The sequence below is a fragment of the Balaenoptera physalus genome (genome assembly GCF_965194825.1).
Source record: "Balaenoptera physalus genome assembly, chromosome: 14".
Taxonomy (NCBI): domain Eukaryota; kingdom Metazoa; phylum Chordata; class Mammalia; order Artiodactyla; family Balaenopteridae; genus Balaenoptera; species Balaenoptera physalus.
This window is the reverse complement of record NC_138893.1, coordinates 48167764-48191222: the sequence shown is the minus strand read 5'-3', so window position 1 is coordinate 48191222 and position 23459 is coordinate 48167764. Positions and strand designations below refer to the sequence as shown.

Below are 23459 nucleotides of genomic sequence, written 5' to 3'. Positions count from 1 at the left end.
ACCCAGAGGATATCGGGCAGGATGAGACAGACTGGGCGGAGTTTGGAACACAGCAGCCTTGAGGTAACCTCCGAGCCTGCCTTTTCTTCCCCGCCTGGTCCTTCACATGGTCTGACCCAGGGTATCTGTGTGTGCAGTGCTACTGTATGCCCAGGCCTATGTGAGGGCTTCCGTGTGCGGGCGGGCAAGGGGTGATGGAGCCAGGAGCAGAGGCACAGTCCCAGGCCTCGAATACCTGCCCCCATTCTCCGTGTACGCTTGGCTCAGGCTTTGGCCTCTTCCTGAGAGTGAAATGTCCAGGCATTCTCGTGTCCTTTCCTTGGAGTGGTTTGGAGAAGGGGATGAAGAATCTGGGGGCACTGAATGGTGGACGGAGGGGAGATGCTGAGGACGAAGGGGGCTGAAGGGGGCCTGGCCAGGCACATGTCACCAGCCCTGCCCACCTGGCCACACTACACCTGGCACAAGGCTGTGCCTTAAGGGACCGCTTCTGCCCTGATCCCCTTCCCATAACCTTGGGGCAGATCTGAGGCTTCTACCTGAGAGCGGCCAGAGATGTGGGAAATGCAGGCCGTCCACGGCATGCTGTGCCTTTAAGAACAATGAAAGGAGGCCACCCTGGGCCAGGCCTCCCCTGGTCAGAAGGCTCTGTCACTGCGGCCTCTTGCCAAGACACACTCCAGCTCACAGCACGTGGCCTCTACAGTCCAAAGCAAACAGGAGCGGGTGACAGTCCCTCCTAGTCACCCGCCTCCTCGGAGAGGCTCCCCTAGCCCCTCTCGAAGTACCTCCACAGCCCCTGCCTTCCTGCCTGACCCATTCCTCTGGTCCCACCTCTGGCCCCTACCCTCCTCTCTGTTGCCCACAGCCTCCCCTTCCCCCAGATGGGGCTCTCAGGCCACCAGGGCCCCAGAACCTTCCCTGGGCGCCTGAGGCCTGAATTCCAAGACCATTAGCACAGGCTGTTACGTCACAGTTTGGAAGGCTCTGTAGATCCGTGGCAAGAAGACAGCAAGAACTGGGCCGCTGCCACTCCTCCCCCAACCCTGCTCTAGCCTGCCCACCGCACTGGACGAGCCCAGAAGTCCAGTGCTGGGTCTGGGCAGGCCAAGGTCATGAGCGAGGCACCCAGCAGAAGGCAGAGAGGGGGCACATGCGAAAACGATGGGTAGAGGAGAATCATGTCTTTAAGCAAGGGCTCTAGAGTGAGGTTGCCTGGGTTTAAATCCCAGCTCTGCTGCTTACTAGAGCTGCATGATTTTGAGCAATCGCCTCAATTTCCTCGACTGTAAAACGGACCTATAGTATGCCTACATCTCACTGTATTGGTGGATGAGTAAATCTATGAAAAGGGTTCGGAATAGTGCCTGGTTCCTAGCAAGGCGCACCAAAGAGCTATCACTAAAGTTTAAGTGCAAACCACAGCGAATTTTAAAGAAGGAACCAAGACCTCAATGCCTCTCAATGACTGGTGTCAGGGCTGGGCAGGGAGGCAGGTGGTCTTAGGTGTCTGGAGTTTCTTGGAGAGAAAGCCTCTTGGTGTCACTGTTACTTGGCCTTGACCTTAGAAGGTCTCTACTGAAGATCTGGTTCTGTGCCTGGTACAGGTTGGGGGCAGGGACAGGGCGACCCAGGCAGCCTCATGCCATAGACACAGTGATTGTTGATGCAACATTTGAGGAAACTGCAGACATCAGAGATGAAACTGAGTAGTCAGGGAAGAACTCTTAGAAGAGAGGAGACCTGAACTGAACCTCAGATTAAATCTGGAGGGAAGGAAGGAGGGGAGACGGCAATCTGGCGGGAGGTACAGGATGGGCAGGTGATGGAAGTACATGCAGCCCTAACCAGTAATGCTCACCATGCTTCACGGTGGGGATTCTTCCTGATGACGGTGAGAGGGGCAATCACCTTCAATGTCACTGTCCTCCAACTACCCTGAACAGAAGGTGGCTCAGGAGGGTAGGATTGCAAAAAGGTATTTTCTGCCATGATTGTAAAGGATGCAAACGGTGGGTGAGATGTGGCTCTGCAGGGTGAGTGAGGCATTCAGACAGAGGGAGGGGCGGCAGCGAGAAAAACAGAGAAGGGAGGTGTGGACCTCTCAGAATCACAGGAAGGTTAAAGTCTCACATGTGGATCCCTGAAAAAATGTTCAGGGCAACAAAAGGGTGTTTCCCCTGGTGTTCCAGGCAAGAGGGAGAGTAAGAAAGAGGGAAGTTGGAAGAGACTGAGTGCGGGCGCAGACTGTGTGGCTCTATGGGGAAGGGGGCCTGCGGGGCACCTGTCCGAAGCTCGGCGTTTCCCCTCTGGAGTCAGGGGCTCACACTGGAAGGCAATGACCGAGAGGGTGGTGGGCAAATGGCCGCAAGGCGGAGATGGAGGTGGCACAGACAGCTGCCCTCCGCGAGCTCTCACTAGCTGGCGTGAGAAAAGGCCAGAGAGCACTTGACCGAGAGCCTGCCAGGCCACCGTGAGCAGCCCTGAAAGACGCGGAGGTGGGAGCGAGGCCAGAGGATGCAGAATGGGCCACAGTCCCAACTTTCAAAGCAGAAGGTAGATTCCAGAGTAGAGGTGACCTCAGTATGGGTCCTGATGAAGGGAAACCTGGGTTCCCTGAGGGGTGGCTGGAGAGCCTGGAAATCGGTTCTGAGCATGACCAAGGCAGCCCTGAGGAGAGACAACAGGAAGGAAGGGGGCCAGACCATGTGGGATTCTGGTAAGACAGGAACTGCTGGCCCGGCGGGTCTGGGATGTGTCACGGCTGAGCCACCTGGACCTTGGGGCTCTCATGATCCTTCTGGGGGCTGCAGGGCTGCAGCAATAGATTCGCAGCTGATGGCCGACCACAGAGGTCACATCCAAAGAGGGCGTGACAACTCACTGGTTACACCCACTGGGAACCTGTGCCGTTGGATGTTTTAATCAGACATAGTACAAGGACGGAAGCTGTGTTGGCCGCACCATCTCATTTAGTAAAAGCTGTGCCAGGATCAGGAGCCAAAAAAAAAAAAAAAGATCTGAACAGATGGTAATGACAGGTCAAATCTGACAAGAGAAAAGGAGTAAACAGAGAGACAAAAGGACATGGCTCAGGACAGCGGTGTTATACTTCACTGTCTAAACTTTTTGGAGTCTATGGGGGCGTTATTCATATTTATGCCAAAATACTAGGTGCCAGCTGGGAGTGTCTCAGGCATTTGGGTTGCATGGGTCACCCTACTTGGCAGCAAGGATGAGAAAGTTCCTGGAGTTTGGGGGGGTGGACCATAAGCTGGCGAAATCTTAGGCTGCGTTAGGAAGCACCTGGACTGGGTGACTTACCCAGGTGCTGGCTAAAACAGAGCAGGGCCGGGACGGGCACCCGTGTCTGGCTCCCAGTACAGCAGCCACTCGGCTCAGCTTAAAAACGACTCCAGCTGTTGCTACCTTCGCAGAAAGACACCAGCACCGCCTACTCTCTGTTAGGTTCCCTGAATTTCCATCTGACCAGTGAGCCGGGGAACCAGTCCCTCACCTGCCTCTCCTCCACTCGGCCAGTGTCCACAAAGCAGACCCAGTTCTTAGGAGGGTCGTGGGCATGGCCTTTCCCCCTCTTGCCATGCTCCCTCAGGAAGGGGCTAACGGGTGATTTCTGCCCCCCGTCTCTAGGTAGCCTCTCCCTCACCCTCTCCGAGCCCACATAGCAGGGCGAGGCAGGGGCACCCTGGCTGACAGAGTTTTCTGGCACGAGATCTCACCCGAGGGCTCTGCCGAGAGAGAGTGACTTTGGATCAGCATTTCTGAAACCTCAGATATTTCCACACCATGGATGACTTTTGCCATATCCTTGAACTACATATACTGTGGTTCACATAGTAAATATATGTTTAAAGCAATCTCCCTTTGTTTTTTAACTTCAAGAAAATAATTTGTTTAGGAAACTTCGGATCGCCATCATGAATAAACAATTAGGACCACCAGCCCCAACCATAAAATTACAGAGAACAAAGCAACAGAGTAAATTCGAGCTGTGCTGTGACCGAAGAGGCTACGTCTGTAGCCTGCTTCCTTTTTGTTACAGAGGGAGATTTATTAGAGAGCGGTCAGAGAGAGTCGACCATCAGGCGGAGATAAATCAGGCTTGGAAGAGAACTGAAACAGGACAGGACAAAGTTTTTTTTCACCGTGTGTTGCGGAAATGTTTAATACTGCCTCTCTGTACCATCTAAAAGCACCCCGTGTACCACAGTGTTGCGCGAGTGACCTTTTTAGGAAACCGATTTTGAGCTAGAACAATACTTGGTCATCCAAAATGGCTGACAAAAGAGGATGAAGTATCCTCCCTAGTGAGATGAGGAAATTAAGTAGCATGTACTTACCAGGGTTGTGCTGAGAAATCAAAAAGAAAAGAATGGGGGGGCTTCCCTGGTGGCGCAGTGGTTGAGAGTCTGCCTGCCAATGCAGGGGACACGGGTTCGAGCCCTGGTCTGGGAAGATCCCACATGCCGCGGAGCAACTGAGCCCGTGAGCCACAACTACTGAGCCTGCACGTCTGGAGCCTGTGCTCCGCAACAAGAGAGGCCGTGATAGTGATAGGCCCGCGCACCGCGATGAAGAGTGGCCCCCGCTTGCCACAACTAGAGAAAGCCCTCGCACAGAAACGAAGACCCAACACAGCCATAAATTAATTAATTAATTAATTGATTTAAAAAAAAAAAAAAAAGAAAAGAAAAGAATGAGGGCCCCCTAGCAACGTTTCTGGTGTCTTATATGAGTATATCCAGTCTGGAGAAAAGAGCTGAGGGAACCCTCTGTAGCTGTTACCAGTCATTTGAAATATAAGGGGTTATCCTTATCCTTTTAACTAGCTTACTCCAGTGCCTAAGAAGTACACATGGATGAGTTTGTATACTTTTCCCCTTTTCTCTCTTTGCTAAAAACGGAGGCTTCTTGGTCCCAGAATTGAGGTGGTTTCAACTAAAAGCCTTAGACTGACAACCGTCCCCTCCCTTCTAGCTGAGTTCAGCCCCTCTTCAATTGGCACAAAAATAAACAGGGGCAATTGCAACTTTAAAGACCATGTCCATAAACAAGACAAACCCACTCCGCAATTTGTCTAGGGCATTCCTCCCTCCAAACCCTCCTCCTTTAATTTCTGGGGAATTTTAAATAGAGGTCTTGTAAAAACCTGCACCGCCCGACGTCAACAGCTCTCTGACAACGTGGATTCCTCCGCGTGGCGTGGGGAGCAGCCACCATGAATGCTGATGGTTTTCCAGGCTTCCTTCCCAGTTGGGATTTGGGAGCCATTGGTGTCACCCTAGGAGACTGTGGGAGAAGAATGGTACCCGGGAGTGTCCCGCCTGGGGTCCTGTAACTGTGTTTCCCAAACCTCAGGCATTATAAAGCAGCAGGCATGCAATTAAACAGTCTGAGTAGCACCTGTACTAGTGTTTTCTTTAAAGAACAAACAAACAAACATGCCCTCTATCTTGCTTTTTTGTGCACACCCAGCAGAGCTCAGAAGCCCCAAATATGTTGGTCTTTCTGATCCATCACTGTGCCCGGGCCTCATCTTTCAAAACCATCACCTTTGCGAAGTTCCTGTGTCTCCCCATGAACTGCCCCTGCCCTTCTGCTCTCGTGCCCTTATGTTCCCCTGACACCCTGACCTTAGGTTTGGGTTGGCTGTCACCCCAGCTAGACCAAGAGCTCTTTGAGGACAAAGGCCAAGTCTTGCTCATCTTGGTATCCTGTTGAGCTCCCGCCCGGCTCAGTGTTTGACAAAGAAGACTCAATGAGCAGCTGTTGAACACGAAATGCAATGACAGATGGGCACAAGGCTTCCTCCACCTTGCCTGGCTTCTCCATCCACACCACAGTCCCTCCTGCTTCCCTTGGCCTCAGTTATCTCTGAGTCCAGCCCCTGGGGTCAGCGCTGGGCACCTGCTCTACAGCTCCCATTCCTCTGGCCCCGGGGCCTTCTGCTGGGCTAGAGTCCAGCACAGCTCTTCAGCCCCTGGGCAGTGTTCCCTCCTCCGGTCCCCTAAATTGGGGAGGTAGCTCTGATTCACAGCACCCTCAGCTCACCTGGAGGGATTTGCCCACAGGAACCTGAGACCGGGAGATTTCTGTTGCTTGTTGCCTAACTCGCCCAAGATCACCCAGTAAGCTAATGGTTCCACCCGTGAGCTCTCACAGTCTGCTCACACCTGACTGGGTGATTTTCATTTGGGCCTCTCCCCTCACAGGAATGGAAAAGCAAAGCTCAGGGAGGTCCCACAGGCCAAGTGCCAGGGACAAGCCCATGCCCTGGGTGAGGCTTCTGGAAGAATGCAGAGGGATTCTATGCACTAGCGGCCCCTCCCCAAGCCCACTCAAAGCAGCCTCGTGGGCCGGCTGCAGACCTCCACTGGGACTCTTGGAGCCACGGTGTCTCATACAGGGAACACGAAGCCCTCCTCCATGGTGCGTGCAACTCATGGAGGGACCTCCGGAAAGAGCAGCCCCAGAGCCCTGCTGCCTCCAAGCCCCAGAGGGTGGGTGGGGAAAAAGCTACACAGAAGAAACAGCTTCTCCCACCATGGTGCTTCTGTCCTAGGGAACCAAAGAGGATTCACCAAGAGGCAGCAGAGTGTGCGGGGAAGACGCTGGCAAACTACCTTAACTCTCTGGGCCCCAACTTCCCACCTGTAAAATGGAAGTCATGCTACCTGTGCTTTACAGGGCAGGGGCGGTGATCACAGCACAGAGGTGTCTGGCTCACCGTGTGATATATAGGAGGGGCTTCAACAATCCCTTTCTTGCCTTTCCCAGAGTTTCTGCTATCAGTGGTATCCAGAAAGCAGCAAATGGGTTAAGTTGAGGCCGGAATACCCTGGGCCTGGGATGACCATCCTGGAGCCCAGCTGGGTTTGTATGATTTAGGAAGGTTCTCTCCCTGGGCTTCTCCTGCCTCTGGGCAACATCTTGTCTTCTTAGTTCCTAAGATGTGGTCTAATACAGCTCCTACCCCAATCCAAGGAGGAAAGGTCACACCCCTGGTCCAGTTGCCCCAGAGACTGCCTGTGGCCAGGTGTCTCATTCTAGTCTCACCACAGTTACAGTGATTGGTCAGGCAGGAGTGACTGACACCCATGGACACCAATCAAGGAGCTCCTTCCACCTTTGCCCTGTTGATCTCTGGTGACCCTGCCCCCAACACTCAAAGGGGAAGGGTCTGCAGAGTCATCACCCCGCCTTCTGGCACACCAGCAATCGCAGTCCCCTCCTTCCCCATGAGACTGAAGGCTCCATGACATGGGGATCAAGCCATCCTTGCTCATCCCTGTGCCTCGATGTCTGGCGCACAGCAGGAGATAAAAGTTGGGGAATGAATGAGTGCCTCATTTCTAGCCCCTGACTACACACTCACTTAATCGCATGGTTTGGTTTTCTTCACTCTGAATGAGAGCCAGCCTGTGATCAACACCACACCAGGGTCAGCAGGAAGATCCTGGTACCGGATGGCAGAGACAGAGGGTAGGAAGCTGGAAAGTCACTGACCTAGCCTGCCCTCCAGAACCCCATCTCCTGGCCTCCATGGGGTCATCCCACCACCACAGGGCCCTTGGAGGAGAGACTCTGTTCTAGAAGTGGTTCTAAGGTGGGGAGGCCTGGGTGGAATAAGATAACAGATGTCTGGGGATCGAGGTGGGCCTTGAAGAGTCCCCCCCTTTAAATATGCCTTTGCAGTGACAGGCCCAACACACCGCAGCTGAGTCCCAGCCCTCAGCGATGGCAGGCTCTAACTTCACTTCCCAGGAAGTGAGCAATATGGTCATCAGCTCCTGTTCCCCGGCCCTGGCCTGCCCCTTAGCCTAGGATGTGGATGTCTCCATCCCCTCTCTCTGTCCTGGTCTCTGGATCAGAGTTCCTACCAAACCTGGCTCTGACACCATCTAGGCCCCTGAGGTGGGGGGACAGCCCCAAAGGAGCTAAGAGATCAGGGCATGGAGGGCAGGCTAGAATCCTCCTCCCAGCTGCCACATCAGCACCAACAAGACGCTCTGGCCCCACCAAAAGTGGAGGCTTTTTAAGTCCAAGGAGGCGAGTTTGTGTCAGCTGTGCAGTGAGGACTGGGACACAGGGCTGGCGTGGAAGCAGAAGAACGGGGTGAAGCACTCATCAGGGAGGCACTGCGGCAGGAGCCCTGGATGCTCCATCCCCCTGTGCAAAGCCCCGATGAAGAGGTCAGCTTCCTCTCCGTCCTCCAAAGAACAGTCAGTCACAATCTGGCTCTGTTGGGCAAGGAGGTCCAGGCATTCACCACCTCTGGTTTTGCTCCCATTACCAAGGCTAGGGGGAAGCATGCCCCTCACAGTGTCAATACTCCAGGAGCAGTATTATGTACACCCAAGTGTGAAGGAGTTGATCTGATGCTTGCTGAGGAGGTGCTGGTCGAGGCAAGGGGAAGGGGATAAGAAGCAGGCCTCCCAGGGCTGGGTTGGGGCTAGGAGGGGTGAGAGTCCCATTATTTTGTTATCTTTACAGGCTGGTCAGGGTCTGCTCCAATATGCTAAGCCATTTTCATTATATCCCCACCCCACTGTGCTAAGTACATGGCAGACATGCAGAAAATGCCAGCTTAAATATGCAGAAGGGTCAAGACGCTTGGTTGGCGGGCAAGACGGAGGTGAGGATGCCCCAGGTAGACGAAAAAGACTCAGGGAAAATGGGCTTCTCCAGTTCACTTCAAGGAGGAACAGCAAACGGGCCGGGCAAACCCCTGCCCCCAAATGAGTGGATGTTGGTGGAACTCTCCTATGCTGGGCCTTCGGGACCCTGCGCTGGCTTGAATTTTAGCCTTTCTTTAAGTCCCAGAGTGATTGCTTTCACAGACCTTGTTTAACTTGAGAAGGACGGGGGAGGAGGGGCAAGGAAAACTGCATTCTTCCCCATCAAAGCCAAGAGTCCAAAGTAATACTTCTGGTTGTAACTGATCCTTGCCTGTTTGTGATTACGGCCCCTTGCTCGCTTTCTGGCAGAACAGCCCTGGAACCCCACAGCACGGCTGACGGGGAGAGACACCCCTCGCTCACTTGAATAATCTTGTCCTCGTCTGACATGACCAAAAAACATCTGTCAGCCTCTCTGCTTTCAGCAGTTCTCCAGGGCAACTCTTCAAAACATCACTTTATTTTAAAGGGAGGGAAAAAAAAAGCCACCCCCAATCCCTACCATAAAATTCCACAACACTAATCATATTCCTTCTGTTACCAGCACCATCCTGGAAAACACAGCAGCACCAGCTGTCCCATTGGCTGATGCAAATTGAAGGAGAGAGGAAGGCTCAGGATTGGACAATCGCCCACTTTTGCCTATCCCCTCCCTTTTATTAGTGGAGCGCGCGCGCACACACACACACACACACACACACACACACACACACACACACACACACACACACACACACACACACACACACACACACACACACACACACACACACACACACACACACACACACCCCTTTTGCTGTCATAGCACAGAAGTGGCTTAGCAAAGCTCAAGACTATTTCTCAGCTGTTCCCTCCCTGGAAATTTAATCTGTGGAGCATCTGGCCTCACAAAGCCCATTCCAAAGGTGTCCAGGAGCCCACAGGCCCTGTGATCATTACAAACCTAGGGATGTCTGTAGCCAGTGACCCATTTGGCTGCTTGGAGAGCTGGCTGAAAGTAGTCAGCATGGTCAGATTCCCCTTGTCTGCTCCCTCTAAGCTGAAACTGGCTTTTTCTTGGAGCCCCAGGGGTTAGAGGGGATCTTAGGAGTTCTGGAACTATGGAGATGAAAGGCCTGCTTCTTGCCTGGCTTGATAAAAGCATGATGGTCAGGGGAATGGCAGAGCTTGGTATCTGGAAAGCAGCCATGGCCACTGTCTTCACTCCGAAATCACACCTCCCTTCTACAGGTGAGAAAGGTTGAAGCTCAGGAGGTAAGGAGACTTGCCTGAGATCAAGCCTCCACTGGTTAGTGGGTGGCTGAGCTTGGAACCTAGATTGACTGAGATCCTCTCATGCAAAGCTTGTCATTCCTCCCACGAGGGCACACGGCCACTCTGCCCATTCAGATGACACCCCGAGCACGGTGCCAAGTGGCAACCCATTGACCCAATGCCTTGAGCAAGAAGTAGGTGGCTGGAACTGGCAGAAAGGGCACAAGGAGGTCACTTGGCCAGGCTATGGAGAAGCGCCTATAGCCAACACTGCAGGCACTGGGGCAGGGCCAAGATCCCAGGCCTTGCTGCGGGTGCATCCTGATGGCAGCAGCACAGAATTCTGCCTCATTCAAAAGACGGTGAGCACGCTGAGCGGAGAGGAGGCCAGGGCTTTGCGAGGGCACCAGTTAGAAGTACAGAAAACAAACAAGAGAAGACAGAGTGTCCAGAAACACCAGGCCTGGAGGCCTGGCCAACCTCCACAGCGACCCCACCGCCTTCCTCGGGGGGAGGGAGGAACGTAAGAGGTGGAGAAGGCAGTGCTTTGGACTGGTGCGGGGACAGCTAGCCAGTGGGATAGCCCCACTTAAGCCCTGAGAAGTGGCGTTGCTGAAAGGGGGAGTCTGCGTTCAAGTTGGGGTGTCTGAAGATGACCTCACTGTGGGGGAAGGCACCTTGTCTGAAAAACGAGCCTGTTTGAGCACAGGGGATGGGGGAGGACACACAGGGAGCGGCTCTCTCTTGGGTCTGCCTCTGCTCTCTGCGTCCAGGCTCCAGCTGTAGCAGCAGGCTGAGGGGCCCAAGGTGGGGAGCTGAAGAGCCAGCTCACCTCCACCCCTCACCTGGGGGACTGGGCCTCAGTCAGTCAGGGGAGATGGGGTGCACCCAGACCTGGGCGGGCAGTGCGGCCTCAAAGGAGATACCAGCATGCCTCAGAGACGGCACCTCTGCACCAATGGTCCCCAGCCATGTGGCAGCCCTGCCACAAACTCTGTGGGACACTGGGCAAGTGACTTCAGGCCCCCATTCCTCCTGTATCAAAGGGGGGTTCTGGCAGATGGTCAGAAATGTCTCCTGCAGCTTGTCTCCTGCCCCTGACATTTGAGGCGCTCAAGGCGCCCCTCCGGCCTGTTTATCGCTAGGGGAACGTCTCCTCTCGGGCAGCCCTGGCACCTGGCTGGATCCCCCTCATCTGTGCCATGCCACACCTTTGCACATGTCATTCACTTAGCTTGGAGCACTTTCCTCCTTCAGATCCTTGTTCAAGGCCTACTTTCTCCAGAAGACTTCCCTGACCACCCAACCCAGCCACTGCCCCATCTCTGGACCTGACAGTATTCATGAAAGCCCAAGGCACCGGGAGCAGACTGTGTCTTCTGGTCCTGCCCTCCCGCCCCCTCAGTAATACCATCTGGCCCCAGCAGCACTGTGCTTTCTGCCTTGCGCATGGTAGGTGTGCTGTGAATGGGATGGACTCACTGCATCTGGGCCTTTACCCTGCAGGTAAGAGAGAGCCCTAGAATATCGTCACCTCCAGCAATGGGAAGATAGGGGCGATTACTTCAATGGAGTTCTTCATTGGGTCCTGTGGGGTTTGCGGCGGGTCCAGGACAGGCCTTATTTATTTGGACAAAGGGGAAGGCGTCCTGACCGGCATGACCCAGGCACAGCCCAGGCTCTGCTCTCACACCCTCAGTCCTGGTGAGCGGATCTCTGGTGAGATCCCAAGTGCCCTTGACCCATCCACCCATCCAGTGCAGCCCTGCCCCGTGGACCTGGCTGAGCCAAACACTGGAACACTCACAACTCTTCTGCAGGAAACTGAGCTAGCGAACTCCCCTTCCCTTTCATATTCCCTCTGCCCTACCCCTTGGCCTTGCTCCTACCCCAGCTGGGGCTTCAGCGGGACTGACCTCTGCTCTCCTGCTCTCTGTGGCCTGGAGAATTCACACAGCAGAGCGCTCTGGGGTTTGGCTTTTCAAAGAAGTAAAATCCACAAGGAAGAGAAATGCAAACACTGATTGCATTACAGATTTCCAAACACTGTACAAACAGCACTGGATAAATAGTGTGGAAGCCCATGCCCCATCTCCCAGCTGTGCAACCTCTGGGCAGGTCACTTAACCACTCTGGGTTTCAATTTCTGCCTGGAAAGGAGAGAATGCCAACATCTGCCGTTCCTCTTACCAAGATGTTGTAGAAACCACATGGTTTTATATCTTGTAAAACAAACTATTCTGATTCAGAAACAGGTCACCTTGAAAAATGTGCCAAATCCCCTACTAGCTGGCATAAGCAGGCACTTGCTCCCCCGGTGGCTTTGACCTCCCCAATAATCCCCCTAGCACGAGTCTTCAGAGAATAGACATGCAGGCTTCAGGCCACTGGGCTTAGAACATCCCTTAAAACACAGGGTTCTGGGACACAGTGATCCAAGGGTGGCCAGTGGCAATGCCAATGGGCCAGATACAACAGGAGAGAGGGCCCCGCTATCACAGCACACCAGGCTCAGAAACCCACTCATGGTTCACTCACTTTGTGGCCAGTCCCTGGCTGACTCCTTCTCTGAGTCTGGCTTTCTATCACCTCCCATGGTGCCTGGGCCACTTCCCCACAATCCAGTCCAATAAAAGCTTACACAGGCAGATGCATTTTAGCATGAGACTGAGAGGTCCCTGACTTAGAAGGGAATGTAGAGCTGGGGCTGAGACAATTAAATGAAATAACAACCCCTCCCCCCCCCCCCAATAATCCCAAGCAGCATATTCCAAACATAGATAGAAATGAAGTTCGGGGTTACATGAGCCAGAAGCTTCCCTCCACTTCCTGGGATTCGACAGCTCAGCTCCCAGGATGGAGACCCCAGTGAACACCAGGCTTCACGACTGAGTCACGCTGGCTGTTCCCCCACAATGAGGCCAGCGAGTCCAGGTCAGCCCCGGGAACCCAGAGGATGAGGTTACGGAATCTGAAAAGATGCTGATAGAGATGAGGGCGGTCACCCGGGGCAAACCCCATATCCACCAGAGCGATTACTGAAAACCCAACTGCTGAGGGGTGTAATATCACACAGCTGCGGGATGATCTGGGGAAAGAACAAGGGGTAGCAATTTTTCAACCCAAATTCCCCGAGGTCCTGACAAATTATATCCCAGAAAGTGCTACAGTCCCAGGGTGAAATCTGTTATGTAAGAGTGCAGGAAATGTGCGGAGAGATCTTTTCCCTGCACTTCAGCAGGTCTGTCACTTTTCCTGGGGGCAAAGCGTGCGTGCGTGCGTGCGTGCGTGCGTGTGTGTGTGTGTGTGTGTTGGGGGCAGGTGGAGGGGTCTCTGGTGTTGCCCATTCCCGGGGCACCTGGGCCAGGATATGTCTGGGGAGGGGAGTGGGGTCACCAGTTCGTTACACTATAAGACTCCCACCTGGTGTGCGGTGGTCATTACCCCTAGAACAGCACGCCCTGGGCTGGCACCACGTGGCCTCTCCTACTTCTCTGTCCTCACCACCTCTCCCCCAGAGCAACTAGCCTCTGGTTCTTGCTCTATTCACCAAGCTCCAAGCATTCTCAGCTTCACTGGCACCTCTCCAGAGAGGCCTTTCCCGGCCACACTCTATCACCTCCTTCCTCTGCTTAATCTCTATCATAGTGCCCGTTTATTTCCTGCATTGCACTTTTCAAAATCCAGACTTATCTTCCTTGTTTACATACGGCTGTTTCTCTACCACATGTGAGCCCCATAAGTGTAGGACTTTGTTGGCTTCTGTCACCTCTGGGCATCAGCCTGGCACTTAGTCAAGTAATATGGACTTAGTGACGACTGATCACCTGAAGATTGGCCTTGCTGGGGTCTGGGCAGTGTGTGGTTCAACTGGTCCCCTGGCATTCGAACCCAGAAAAGCAGCATTTGAGATGCTTGTGAAAGGACTCAGTGCAATCTTGCTTGCCCTCCTCCCCCAAAACAGGGGAGGCAGCCACGTTTGCTCCAGGGCTGAGGCTGGGATGAGCTGGTGTCACTCTGGCACTTCAGCTGGATGGATTTCCTAGGTCACCATGGAACCACATCTTTTGTTCAGAAATGTCTATTCAAGGAAAGGCCGTGGGACACGATAGGTCCATACAGCCAATGTGAGGTCAGTGTGACAGGCCACTCCACTCGCCCCACCTGAACAGGTGGAGGTGAGACAGAGGGAGCACCTGGGGGCCCACTGCCCCACCCGGCCGCCTGGCAGCTGGCTCCAGGCAGGTGGCTGGCGGCACTCAGTGCTGACAAGCCCTTGGATGTCTTCCTGACAACTGTCCGTGCAGATCTAGCTCGAGGGAAGAGCTATTGCCAGTCCCGGACACACCTTCCCCTGACATCTTCCTCCCCACAGCCAGGATCACTTGCTTCAAATACTACTATTCTCAGATCCCTCTCCTGCTCACCTATTTTCCACGGCCCCATTCTTCCTCTCCATCCACTGCTGCCCAACTTCTGCTTTCTTCACCAGGACACACCTCCTGAGGCAACCAACCACACACCTGACTTCCTGTCTTAGCCTCATTGGGCCCAGCCTTCCGCCTGGCACTCCACTCACATGGAACTGGAATTCCTTCCCCTCTCTCCTATCTAACCCCCCTCTCTCCAAGGCCGAGCTCAATCTCTCCAACTCCTCCAGGCAGCCTTTCCCAACTATGCTAGTCCCCTTGCCCCCAGCACTTCAGTTTTGTGCCATGCAACAGAGCCACTGAGTGACAGCCAGCATGAGGGTATCACAGGTGGGCCTCTCCTCTTCCCGGCCTTGCATGAAGCTCCTGATCCCACGAGGTCTACTCCTGGGTCACCAAGGGGAATCTGACTCCAACTCTTCTTTCTGTCACAGGCTGGGCCAAGGATAGCTGCCAAGCAAAGGCTCCAGGGGGGCGACTCTGGTCCCCAGCATGGTCTCCTGCTGTCACTACCCTGGAGTAAGCTCCCTCCATGCCCTACCCACCTCACAAACCATCAGGGCTGAGAGGATCTTCAGACACCATGAAGTGCAATCCATTTTCCAGCCAGATGGGGAAACTGAGGACACAAGAGGGCATCTAACCAGAGGTGAGTTCCAAAGTCAGTTTGTGGTAGAGCTGCCCCAGTCCAGCGGTCTTACTAGCAACTATCACATACTGAGCATTGAATTCCTGTTGAACCACCATATATTGATACTAACCCTACAGCTGTGGGTACAGTTATCTCCTTTTTGCAGGTAAGGAAACTGATGCTTAGAGGATTCAAGTAACTTCCCAGGGTCACCACTAGTAAGTGCCAAATCAATATTAAAACCAGGCTTATCTAAGTTGAACCCATATTTTTAATTGCTAGGCTATCGTGCAATCTCATTCTCAAAACCATCTCCAGCCCAGGTGACTAAAGCTGGGCTGAGGGGCCCAAGGCTGGATTTGGATGCTCACTTCTGTTCCTAGATTTATACTCGATGGCCCCTTCCCTTCCAGGCAGCTTCATGAAGTGGGCAACAACCGCACACCAGAGACAGTCTTGGACCAGAATGGACTTTGGAATTGCTGATTAGCCTGACACAGCAGGACCAGACATGTGCTGTACTTAGAGAGAGAAGGGTGTCAGATCAAGGCTTTCTGTCAGTTGGGACAGGACCTCCCGGGGACCAGTCACCACATCTAAATGGGGCTGGCTCACTGGAACCAAACACTTAAAAAGCTGTTACAGAGTTAAGAGTGTTAGTTCACTTATCTGTAATGCAGACTGCAACAAACCTGCCCTTCTAGAAAGAGCCTATCTTATCTTTGTTGGGACATGTCTTTTCAAGAGCAGATTGGCAATCTGAATTACCAATCAGCAGGTTCCTTAGTAAGCACAGAATCTAAGTAAAAGACATAGAAGATATATAGGAGAAGTCCATTTAAGACAGCAGAGGGGCTTCCCTGGTGGCGCAGTGGTTGAGAATCTGCCTGCTAATGCAGGGGACACCGGTTCGAGCCCTGGTCTGGGAAGATCCCACATGCCGCGGAGCAACTAGGCCCGTGAGCCACAACTACTGAGCCTGTGCGTCTGGAGCCTGTGCTCCGCAACAAGAGAGGCCACGATAGTGAGAGGCCCGCGCACCGCGATGAAGAGTGGCCCCCGCTTGCCGCAACTAGAGAAAGCCCTCGCACAGAAAACGAAGACCCAACACAGCCAAAAATAAATAAATTTAAAGTAATTATTGATAGGTATGTATTTATAAAAAAAAAAAAAAAAAGACAGCAGAAAATCTGCAGAGCTATCCCAGTCTCACAATACAGTCCACCCATTAAGTACCCAGCATGCTCACATTAATTAGAGTTTAAACTCCATAAAGGCAGGAATCGTATGGGTATGCACCCAATCAGCATAGAGCCTGGGACAAAAGAGGTATTCAAGGCTTGAGAAATAAATGAAAGAGTGAATAAACGATGAGTATATACAGTGTATTTCTCACTTACAAAAAGTCCGTGTAGAACCAGTTATAACAATGTTCATGAAGAAATGCTTAACAGAATAGATACATCTTCAGTGTTAAGAAGATTCCAACTCACAAAATACATGGCTGAAGAATGCGTCATCTCTGACAACACAAAATAATCATTATGACACACAAGTCTGAGGGGAAAGCTTATTAGTTTGTCTTCTTGATAAAGATATTCGTCAAATAATAAATAGCTACATTTCATTGAAGGAAAAAAAAAGCCCATGTAGGATATATCACTACTCTCTTAAGACTCATGAGGAAATGGATTCCTGCTTATATCACACAGTTAGGGTAGCATTAGATCTTAAACCTAATAGACTCCTGATTCTTTGTTCTCTTCACTACACACAGCTGCTAAATAAGTAAAACAGATGCAGCCAACATGTTTTGGGGTAGCTTACCCCCCATACCTCCTCTCTTTAAAACCTGCTCCAGCAGCCACTGCTGAAGAGGTTGGCAAGGTAGCCATGTTTATACCCCATGACCCTTCTCCCGGACACAGCTGATTGGCCCAGGGTTGGACACCTGATCTAAGGCCTGCCCATCCATTGGCTGGCCAGAAACTAATCAGATTCAAACTTCAAATTTTGAACTCAGAGAACCAGAGACCATTGTCAGTTGGTGGCAGTTATCTCAACATACCAACAGCAGGTGAACAGGCCACTGTTACAAGTGAACAGGAAGACAAGGAAGGTTGGTCTGCAGTTAGGAGAAGATGACAGCTGGACTTTAAATCCACATGGTACCCAAGAAGAGTAGCTGCTTTGTCTCCTGCCAGCTTTCTGGTTCCCAGTCCTTGTGCGGCTGATGTACTTCCCACCCTTGGGATTCTGGTGAGATTTTCCTGAATCCTTTCAGTAAACTCTTGAGCAAGTCTAAGTGGGTATCTGTCCTCTGCTCACAACTCAATTGGGACTAAAGCATTGAATTTGGAGGGGACTTAAAGATTCTCAAACTCCCCAAGGCTTAGTTTTCTCACCTGTACAATTTCTCACCTGGATGGACCAGGAGCTCAAAACTTCTTGCCAACACAGTGCTTTTACCTTAGTCCGATAGCTATGTGCCTCCAAGGAAGTATAAGATCTCCCAGGGTTACCACACTAGTACCAGGAAAGACGCAAAGACTCAGAGAAGGAAAGCTGGGGCAGGAAAAGAATGAGCATCTGCTGACTCATATCCCCACATCCTCCCCTGGCTCCTAACCCTGAGAGAAGGAAACCATCCTGGAAAGTTGGAAGCAGCTTTGCTTAACACAGAAATCAGAGCAACTGGGACCCTGCCATCACCATTCTGCCAGAAGTTAGACCAGATTTTGCCTCCTGGAAGGTAAAGCCAATGTGGTCTTTGAGGTGTAAGAATGTCCTACAAAGGTGGTATCTCAGGCATTGTTGTTTATGTCAGGGTGGAGGGGTTTTCAAGGACAAGACAAAAATGGTTGGCAAAGCTAACAGAGTTGCTAATCTTTCTGCTAGATTTGTCCCTGATCAATGAAGGAAAAGAGTCCTTTTCTGGCTGGGCCCCAGGCCCACTGTTTGATCAAAAATGCTTTCCCTGAAGCCACTCAGGTCCCGACACTGTGGGTGTCTTTGACGTCTATCCACTTACATTCCCTAGAATAGGCTTGTCCTTGGCGTTGGGTATACACCACCCTCAGGTAGCCCATGTCTGTCCCTGACCCACAGCCTCACCAGCTCAGTGACGATCCCTCCCAGGATGAGCGCATTCTCGCCCTCCCCACACTTCCTCTGTAGAAGGGAGAGAGCTCAGCTGTTGGGACTTTAGGGAAATGACTTAACCTCTTGGCCTGTTACTTCAGCCACAAAATGATTAGAGTGCCTTCTACCACATGGGGTCGTTCCATGATGCCAGTAAGATGATGCATGTGAAGTGCATGGCCTGGACCTGGTGTTTACTGTTTACTGACTCTGAATTGCCTTTCATCAGACACATCTCTCTTTAGACCAATGAGATTACAGAGCATTGGCACAAGCACACTTCCAAACCCCTCAGGGGCTGTGGTCCCTACTAGAGGGCTCTGATGAGCAAGCAGAGCCAGAGATGGCTGGGTCCCTCTTCGAACATTCTACTCGAGGGACTTTCAGCCAAGCGAGAAGGGGACACAGGCAGAGTCCTGGCTCCCAGCGGGCAAGGCAAGGCCCCAGGGGGCAGGGTGGTGCTAACTGGGGCTACTGCCCCAACAATTTAAGTGGAAGTGCCTCAACACGCCCACCAAGTCCTAAGGTCAAAGGCAGCACAATTGGGTCTTTGTTCCAGAGTTCAAAAGCCTCACTCACCACTCCTTCCAAAGCCGGCTTTGCAGGATGCCCAACACACTTCCCCTCCCCCGCCGTCAGCCATCCAGCTTCCTTGAACTGGGAAACCGCCCTCCCAAGGATCTGCAGTTGGCCCTCTTCCTTGCTCCCCTCCACCCACTTAGTTTCTCTGGTTACGAGGGTTGTACACTCTAGGAGGCCTCCTTGTTTCTGACAGCAACAGACGGTGTGGGTTTGCACCGTGGACACAGCACTCCAAGGTCCCCGTGTACATATCTGCTGCTGAGCAGCTGCTTCCATCAAGGGGAGAGACACAAAGCCCAGAGAAGTGGGAAGGCCACATTCAGGGCTCTGTCTACCCAACACCCAGGGCCCTAAGGAGTCTCCCAGCCACGGAGCCCAGATCTGGGAGGGGGCTTGGGGAGGTCATCTACTCCAGGCCCTGTTTCCAAGCAGACACGAGACTGTCGCCATTTTACAGAAAGGAGAGCTGAGGCCCAGAGGGAGCAAGGGACTTGAAGTCACCCAGCCAGTACATGGTAGTGGGCAGAATCCTGCTTCTAGAGACAGCAGCTCCCTCAGAGGATCAGTGTACCAGACTGGGCTGCTCTGGGGATTCAGGCTACCTGAGCCCCCTCAAACAGCCATCGGGGACTCCTCAGGAGAAGGAGGTGCCTAATACTTTCGAGGCCTGCCACAAAGGCCCCACTTTGTCAAGGCTCTCCCTCCTCCACTCCTAGGCAGGGTCGTGGATGTGGGGTGGGAGGCAAAGGGAAGCAGGGAGTCTTATAACAGGCTGACTGCCTTTTGTGTGGGGTCTCCTCTTCAGCCATCCTGGTCAGTGGCTGGTACCCAGAGACATGGGGGCTCACTCCTCCTGCTGCTTTAGGGCTATATAGCTGTGCTGGTGACACAAGGCAGAGGGTCCCTAAGCCAGAAGTCTACTTCTGAGCAGCCCTGACCTTATATGGAAAAGCCGACACGCCTTCCTTTGGAGCAAGCCCCAAAACAAACATCTCTCTCTCTCCTCAGTGGGTGTCTCCAATCCCACCATTAGAGAGCCCTTCCTTTGGGTCTTGAGGTGCTTAGGGTTCCTAGGGCCAGGCCCCTTTGACAATGCAGCTTGGGTGGGGGCGGGGAGGTGGGGCTGGTACTGTGACAAAGGCTGAAAGCCAAGCGGTGCAGGAAGGAGACCAGTGTGGGCACCTGGGGTGAAGGGCCCAGGCCTTTATGCTAGCGACAGCCACTGCCAACCAGGCACAAGGGCAGAGCCTGACACCCCTGAGGGGAACACGCTTTGAAGACTCCAGACCCAAGAGGACCATGAGTCAGGTCTATGTTGGCATCACAGCCCTGTTCTCAGAGAACACAGCTCCTGAGACTCCTGCAGCAGGAACCTCATCTCACCTCCCCCAGGAGGCCCACTGGGATTTCCTCAGTATCTCTACAGCTACTTGCTGCCCACAGGCATAGGAATCAGGGGCTCAAGAACTGTTCTGTCGTGTTGTTGACTTCAGGTGACTCACGTCCCCTCAATTTTTCTGTGCCTCAGTTATTCTATCTATAGAATGGGCACAGACAGCCTTTGATCTGTCTTCCTGTCAGAGCTTAAAATACTGGAGGGGAAGAGAGTGGAACAGGAAAAGAAGAACAGGCCCCTCCCCTCTGGGAGTGTCCTCCAAACACAGCTCAGAGAGGCTCCAACGCTCCCGCACGGGGGCCTTCCCCCACAGCAAACCGAAACCAAAACAGAACACCCCAGGAACCAATTCAAGCGCCAGCAGGTCATGAGCGAACTGATGATGGATGTCCTGGGCCAGAGTTCATCCCTGGCTCTGCAGGGGTCACACACGCCTGCACCTCAGACTGACGGACTCGGGCCCTCCTCTCTCCACCTGAGAGACCCCTGCTGCCAAGGGCACTGAGGCCTACTCGGTGAGAACCTTGGAACTGGCAGTTCCCTGGACAGCCAAGACAAAGCCTCAGTTCCCAATGACAGGGCGGCTGCTGCAGGACCCTCCCTGGCCCCAGGACCTGACTTCATCCCCCTGTCTGGGCCCTCTTCCCAGGGCCTGGCAGCCTTCAGCTCAGCAGGGGGCAGTCAACTCACCGCCCAGACACTAGCCAACCTCCACAGGCCTGGCCTTTCCTCAGACAACCCGCCTGAGGACCCGGGACCCCACAGTCACGTCATGGCCTGCCTTCCCCACCAGCCAGCCGGGTCCTCCCACCCCTGCCTCGTCCCCAGCTTGGAATCTGGCCCCAAGGGGGAAGCCGCTGTAGGATGTCCCTGAGCTGGGAGCAACCTCCCCCGGGCCTCAGAGGGCACAGGGACCCTGAACGTGGGCTGGACAGTCGTGCCCATGCTGCCACCCTGGCCTTGCATTAACACAAGCCAGTTAATTACCCCGAGTGGTGGAGACATTCTTCCACCATCAGGCAAACTGCTGGCCTGCAGCCCAAACCAACAGGGGAAACTTCAGCCTCCTCGGCCCTCTCCCCGCCAGATGGAAATAACGTATAGCTGCAGAGGTGGGGGAGGAGGAGGGGAACAAAAACCAGCCGGGCTCCTCGCCCGAGCGGCCGGCCAGCCAGCTGGGCACTCACCGCTCTCGTTCTTCTCGATGACATCCACCACCTCCCCGGCCTGGAGGCTCAGCTCCGAGTTCTCCTGCTTCTTATAGTTGGACACCACCACGTACTGTTCCAGGATCATGGGCTCGGCGTGGGTGTCGGCACCTGGCGAGGGCAGAAAGCATGCGGTGAGCCAGCGGCCAGCCATGGCCCCGCGGCCGGGGCGCCCCCTGTCCATCGGCCTCGGGGGAGGCTGCTCGGTCGCCAGCGCCGCTCGGAGGGGCCGCCCGCAGCCAGGGCTCGCAGCTCGCCGGGCCCCAAGGACAGGCCATATAGCAGGGCCCCACACCGGCCCGCTGTGCCGCGGGGACCGGGGGACATGGGGAGCCGGGGGCCAGCGGTGGGGGGCGCGGAGGGAGAGACAGAGACGAGACAGAGGCCGAGGGGACTCAGAGGAAAAAGCCTGCGGCCGCGATGAATTAATCACAGCCCGGCACGAGGGAGAGGGAGTCGGAGGAGAGGCCTGGGGCGGACGTGGTCTCTCCGGACCCCTCGGCCGCAGGGGTGCGAGGGGAGGGCCGCAGGCGGGTGGGCGGGCGGCCCATGGGGGCTGAGGCCGGAGCAGAGGAGAGAGGAAAGGCCAGGCGAGGAGGAGGGCTCAGGCCTCTCCCCAACCCCTGTAAACCCAGAGAAAGAGAGTCAGCAGTCCTCCCCTTGGGCGGGAGAGGGAGAGAGCGGGAGAGGACGGCTCCACGGCAGGCTGGGCCCAGGCGAGAAGTCAAGAGGGTTTGAGGCCGCCAATCACTGGGGTTTACTCGCAGCCCTTAAATAGAAACACATGAGACCCATCGAATGAGGAGCCGGGGGTGGAGGCAGGGGAGGGGGAGGAGGGCCGAGACTGTTTACTTGAAACCCAAGAAGAAAGTCCCAGCGCCAGCGCTGGAGAGCCCAGCCCGCCCCCCGCCAACTTTTCCTCAAGTTCGGCTCCATTGCTGCCCCTCGGGCTCACCTAGGCGCGGCCACTGAGCCCATGGGCCTGGTCCCCCGGGAGACCAGCCTCAGGCCCGTGCCCCCAGGCCCGCTTCCCGACGGGGCATCGTCCGGCCTGGCTGCCGCCCTCCGGCCACATGGAGACCGACTCAGCCTCCCTCTGCCTTTAAGCTCTGCTGGGGCTTGTGGTCAGGCTCCCGGAAGCCACCAGCTGCCCTCTCCTGGCAGTTTCAGGAGCTTGAGGGGTCAAAAGGTGGGGCTAAGCAGGAAGAGGGCAGGGAGCGAGCAGCCTCTCTGTCCTCTTTAGCCACTGGACCAGTGCAACATTTATTAAGCAAACGCCAGGCTGGAAGGTAGACAGATTGGGTGCCCATCTCGGCTTACTGGCTGTGCAGCATTGAATGTGCTGCTGAAAGCTCTCTGCGCCTCACTATTACCATCACTAGGGTGCAGTGGGGACAGAGCACCTAAGATAACACATGGCCGGCTAGGAGCTGAAAGGATCCATGAACCAGAGACCCACTGGTCACCTCCTACAGGAAGCCTTCCCAGACCCCCCTCTCCATCTCCCCAGCAAAAGGAATTCCTAGCATACTTCTTAAACTCTGTGTCTATCACCCTATACATCTACCAGTCTCCTGAAAGGCTGGGGGCTTCACACCACCAGCCTGGCTATAGAAATGGTTGAGAGGGTCCCCAGGCTCCACATGGCCCCCTTGGTGCTTCAGCCTGCAGCTACATTCCCCACATGCCTGAGTCTAACTTGGCAAATGTTCTATGCCAGGCTCATACACTCTCCCATTTTATCCCCACAACAACCTTGTTACCTTCCCACTTCACAAAAGACACCTCAGAGACCCAGAGAAGACAAGAGGCTTGCCCCAGCTCACACAGTTGCTATGGAGAGAACCAAATTCACTCAGTGTTTTAGGTTCAAGTCCATCTCTCTTTCCATTACAGAACTGCCTCTGACTTCTGTTTCCAGACATCCCATTCTCCTAGCACGATGATCTTCAACTTGGTCCCACAAGATGTGGGGAGCTTCTAAAGTACACTGATGCCTGAGCCCCACACACAGAGATGCAGACTGAATTGGTCTCAGGTATTTTTTAGACACCCCCTCCTCTCCCATGGTTCTCATACACAGCCAGGGTGAGAAACGCTGCTTAGATCTTTGGG

At 54.0% G+C, this 23459-nt stretch overlaps 1 protein-coding gene across 7 annotated transcripts in view; it reads right to left on the bottom strand.

Moving 5' to 3' along the window:
- SH3PXD2A (SH3 and PX domains 2A) overlaps positions 1 to 23459 on the bottom strand; it is a 240859-nt gene that overhangs the window by 37519 nt on the left and 179881 nt on the right. For 6 of the 7 annotated variants that reach the window (XR_014253455.1, XM_082425104.1, XM_082425105.1 and 3 more), the window contains one exon: positions 21324 to 21455. Coding sequence is in view for 6 of the 7 variants with exons in the window: in XM_082425104.1 (XP_082281230.1) it covers positions 21324 to 21455 (132 nt within the window). In the remaining variant the exon portion in view is untranslated. Of the gene's footprint in view, positions 1 to 21323; positions 21456 to 22299; positions 22478 to 23459 lie in introns of those variants that run through there. The other variant, XM_082425109.1, reaches the window with a different exon arrangement.